This window comes from Teleopsis dalmanni, chromosome 2 (genome assembly GCF_002237135.1).
Source record: "Teleopsis dalmanni isolate 2A chromosome 2, ASM223713v2, whole genome shotgun sequence".
In the NCBI taxonomy this organism is placed as follows: Eukaryota; Metazoa; Arthropoda; class Insecta; order Diptera; family Diopsidae; genus Teleopsis; species Teleopsis dalmanni.
Window position 1 is genome coordinate 14720420 of NC_051847.1, and position 4630 is coordinate 14725049.

Here is a 4630-nt window from a genome sequence, read left to right on the forward strand (position 1 = left end):
TTATTATTTATTTTTTAATCTGTATTATTCATTTATTCATGCATAATTTCTATAAAATTAGTTTGCTTGACGTATGAGCTACATTATTTTCATAACATATTTTTAGGCAATTTCAATACATATAAACATTTAGTTTTTCAAAGATAAGCTTAATATAAAAAGCTTTTCCATTGGATACGCCCAAGCATAACTGTTCGTAGTAATTATTAAATTAGCTCCAAGTAATTCAACTGATATCTGATCATTTCTATATATCTGTCAACTTTGACGTATTCTGACAAATGGATTATGCAAAAATAGTTCCGGAATTTACTATTCATAGAAATTATTTTGAATATTTTAAAAATTTTGACTGAATCTCGAAGAAGTTGATTTAACTTCTTGAGATTCAAAGAAGTTGGTTCAACTTCTTGATATTCAAAGAATCAAAAATAAGAAACAAACATTTTAAATATATTTATTACATATTAGAGTAAGTGCTAGTTTGTACCACTGTGGATTATTGTCGTCCCATTTTTTGACTAATTATAAACTGTTCACAGTAGGACTTCCTTTCCTTTTTCCTATTTTAGAAACCATATTGATTCATTAATGAATTTTGTAAAACTTTTCTATTGCAGTGTAAATGCGGGTCCACAGACATTATATCTTAAATGATTTTATAAACCTTTCATATTGATTTCAAAACGTTTCAAACATCACTCATATAGGTATATGATTAGGATATATTGATTTGAACTTAACTGTTTTCAAACAATTATTCCAGAACAAATATAACATAATAATGGAATATGTATGGTCATTCATAACTTAGCTATTTTTATTACCCCACTATGTATTTTATAATACTAGCATTCTAGTATTGATATAAAGTTGCTCTAAAAGATATCAAGGCTAAAAGAGTTATTAAATAAAGTCTAAGTCAGTACGGAAAAAGTTGCTATTTCGAATATTTTGTAAAAAGTATTAAGAGTATAAATCAGTTTTGTTCATTTGATAGTATATGAATCAGTTCAAGACCTTAGATTGAAATGGTTTAGGTGATTCAATCACCTATATATGGAACTATATTCAAGAGCCTCGGTGCCAAACTTCAAAGCATAGCAATGTGTGCCTTAATCCAAGTCGTTAAGACATTTTAACGTGTAAATCTTTAAATTCAATTCTAATATTTATCTTGATAGAAAATATGATAATCTTTTACTTTGAAATCAAACTTTCATGCTCCTTAGTTATTTTCAACGGACGTAATATACTACAACTCAATTGCTTAACGCTGAGGCGAATTTGATAATTCTTTGATGATTTCTGATAAATAAACTACAATGTTCTGTCAACTGGAAGAACAAAGTGAATCAGCTCCTCTCGATACACGACATCTTTATCGTTGGGACTGGCGCCAAATATTATGTTAATCTATTATTATAGGCAACAAGCCTGTGAGGTGAATTTGATAATTCTTTGATGATTACTGATAAATAAACTACAATGTTCTGTCAACTGGAAGAACAAAGTGAATCAGCTCCTCTCGATATACGACATCTTTATCGTTGGGACTCGCGCCAAATATTATGTTAATCTTTTATTATAGGCAACAAGAATGCTTCAAAGCATTACAGTCTCTTAAACTATTTTGTTTATTTCACAAAAATTATTAATTAGTAAAGAGGATTTTCTAAAAATTTATTAATTAATTAAATATAAATTACATGTTTTTTTCTATATTCTCAGAAGAAACTCTCAAGGCATTTAAATTGCTATCAATTTTATATTATGAACCATAAAATCCAAAACTTCATGTTTAGTTGGAATCACAATACTAAAATAGTGGTTAAAGACAATAATCATGAATGGTTGAATGGTTTATTCTTACTTCACACTAAAACAATGCACTGGATGACAAGGCCATAGTAACGAATGATTATTATTTAATTCTATTTTTAGTTCTACTTTTATGCCATTTTCAGAAAAAATCAAATCACTAAATAACTTTTTGAAATCATACTCTCATTGATTTTATATAGATACAAATTTTGTCTACATGAAGTCATTGCACGGAGCCATAAATTAAGACAAATATTCGGCACCGAAGTGGAGCACAATCAGTGATGATATTTACAAATGAACATTTTTTCTGACCATTAATCACCAAAAATTGAGGAGCGTCGCTTATTGCGTCAAGCAAATTTGACAGCTGATAAATTATGAATACAAATTCTTAAGTATTTTTGAAGAAAAAAACTCATAAAATTCTAAAAACGGTTGTAACTCTTTTATTAATAAGTTGAAATTAATTGGTTTATTTAGTATTAATTTAGGAGATAGAATATTGCACTTAGTGCATTATTTGAGGTAGCGTCTACATTAAAGTAATTCAAACTAAGCGGATTTCAATTCAATCGAGTGATGACAACATCGGCTGGTTGTTGAGTAGGAACCAATTGTTCTGAATTGACACCATCATCTGAAAATAGATCATTTATGTTATTAGTTGTTCTATATGAGAAAGTTATGTCGAGAAATACTTACAGGTAATGACAGGATGAAAACCATTATCATCGGCAGTGTATTTGACAACTACACGTATACCTTCTGGTGTAACGAAAGAATATGATCCTTCAACTACTTCCTTCTCTTCATCATTACCTACACGTACAGACACACCATGTTCTTCACCATGAATGCCATTTTCTGTTTCGTAATTATAAGAATAAGTGCCATCGTGATTTGGTACAATTTCTTGAGCTACAATACGTGCTTGTTGTGCCACAACATCGGGATTGTACTGTTTGAAGTAAGTATCGTAGTGCTGGCGTCTATTGTAGTATTCACGGTTCTTGTAATAACGATAGTGGTCATTATGGTATGGATTATAACGTCCACGATCGTCGTATCTGGAAGTTGTTGCAGATGATACAGTGGAAGCAAAAATTGCGAGTAAAGCAAATACAGCTAGAAAAATCTGGAGAATAAAAATAATAAATTTTATTAAAGCATACCTTATCACCTAACGGCTAATTAAATTTTGTTTAAAATTAATAAAAATTAAATGGAATTTAAGTAAAGTAATATGAGAGCAAATGTTGTTCTTTCGGTTTTTGTTATAAATAAATACACTTATGTGAGAGCTAGTTCAAATTCTGGTAATATCACCGGTTGATGCTAGTTACAAGTAACACAATGTGGCTATACAATCAAAAAGGTGTTGCCACATTTATAAAAGTTGAAATTGTTTTAGTTTTATTTAAAACTGTTTAAAGGTTTATGGATATTGCTGAATAGGGAAAAATTTTGCGATCTCACTAGCACGGACCTCAAAGCTGATATCTGTTTAAAGGTTTATGGATGCTGCTGATGTTGTAAGGAAAAATTTTGCGATCTCACCAGGACGGTCCTCAAAGCTGATACCTTTGCCGTAGCTTGTGTTAGTATTGCTGCCAGTTTCCCGTCGGCTAAAGAATCATGCCAAGATATTAAAAGCTTTCACTATTTCTTTCTTTTGAGTGGTTTTTATATTATTTATCATTATTTAGTGATTGTGCAATGTAGATTAAATGTGCCATGATCCTTTTATTCCATAGAATGCTCGTCCATATATTCTTTTGTACATCCTCTTATGTTGTTTAGAATCACATTACCAGTAAAAGGTGAATGGATGGCGACACTATTTAATTCTGCTAATTTCCAAAAGGATTACCCGAGTATGTCCGTTTTATAAAGCCTGTTACTGCTGCAATAATTGATATTATTCGAGGTACCTATTTCAAGGACGTGTAAACCCAATGGCCAGTGTCTAATACAATATTTTAATATTGTTATGTGTTCATATTACTACATATATATTTTTCTTATTTATATTGACACTAAACAATTTTTTTTTAACCAAAATATCACTCTTTTTCCATATTATTACTTAGAACTCTTTAAGATTTTTTTCTTGATTTTTTAACTCTTTGATTATTAAATTAACTTATATCAAATCTTTAAAAATTTTACCAATTTTGCCATTTTTGTTCTAAAAGTACACAATGTTGCCACTAGAGAAGATGCCTTAAAACTGTATCAAATCAATTTGAGATGTCGCAATTTATACAACTTTTTTGTATCTAACGAAATTTCAAAAATAAAAAAAAATGGCGGCTCTGCCAAAATTAGTATTCCAAAAATTTTTATTACCAAAACGATTTTCTTAAATGAAATCAAATGAGCGAGAAGCCAATCCAAGCCCAAAACATCTTCACAGATTTCATTTGTCAATTTCCGCTTAGAATTTTGCTTGCTGAGATTTTTTCTCATTAAATTTATATTTCATTTAAATAATAATTTGCTTAGTCAAAAATAGCAAAAAAAGATTGAAATGAGATTAAATAAACTATAACAAAGTTCCAACACCTTAACAAGTATGAAACGGCAATTAATGGCGGATATTGTTTTTGAACGAATTTGTGACTTTAAAGTGTTTAGGCTAAGTGATGTACACATATGCCATCACAGATACAATTCAACTCACTCACGTATCCACGTATCTGTATCTTTGTACTATTACCAAAAATGTGGCGGCACATCATTTGTTAAATAACTCTATTCAATCACAATGCAAATGTTTTGCAGACCCAGCCAGAGGGGGGCT

The 4630-nt window shown here is 29.9% G+C and overlaps 1 protein-coding gene across 1 annotated transcript; it reads right to left on the bottom strand.

The window, feature by feature from the left end:
- Window positions 1-2266: 2266 nt before the first annotated feature.
- LOC119676760 (cuticle protein AM1239-like) lies at window positions 2267-4045 on the bottom strand. Its single transcript, XM_038088017.1, has 3 exons — window positions 3997-4045; window positions 2530-2962; window positions 2267-2464 (listed from the first exon to the last, which is right to left on the bottom strand). The coding sequence occupies exons 1-3, from the start codon at window positions 4006-4008 to the stop codon at window positions 2391-2393; spliced, it is 519 nt and encodes a 172-aa protein (XP_037943945.1). The 5' UTR covers window positions 4009-4045; the 3' UTR covers window positions 2267-2390.
- Window positions 4046-4630: the final 585 nt, after the last annotated feature.

What these genes read in the sequence shown, in the direction of transcription:
- LOC119676760 (XM_038088017.1), bottom strand. An exon ending in TTTTCATCCTGTCATTACCT is followed by an intron (nt 2,465 to 2,529) that starts GTAAGTATTTCT and finishes ATCTATTTTCAG; the next exon opens with ATGATGGTGTCAATTCAGAA.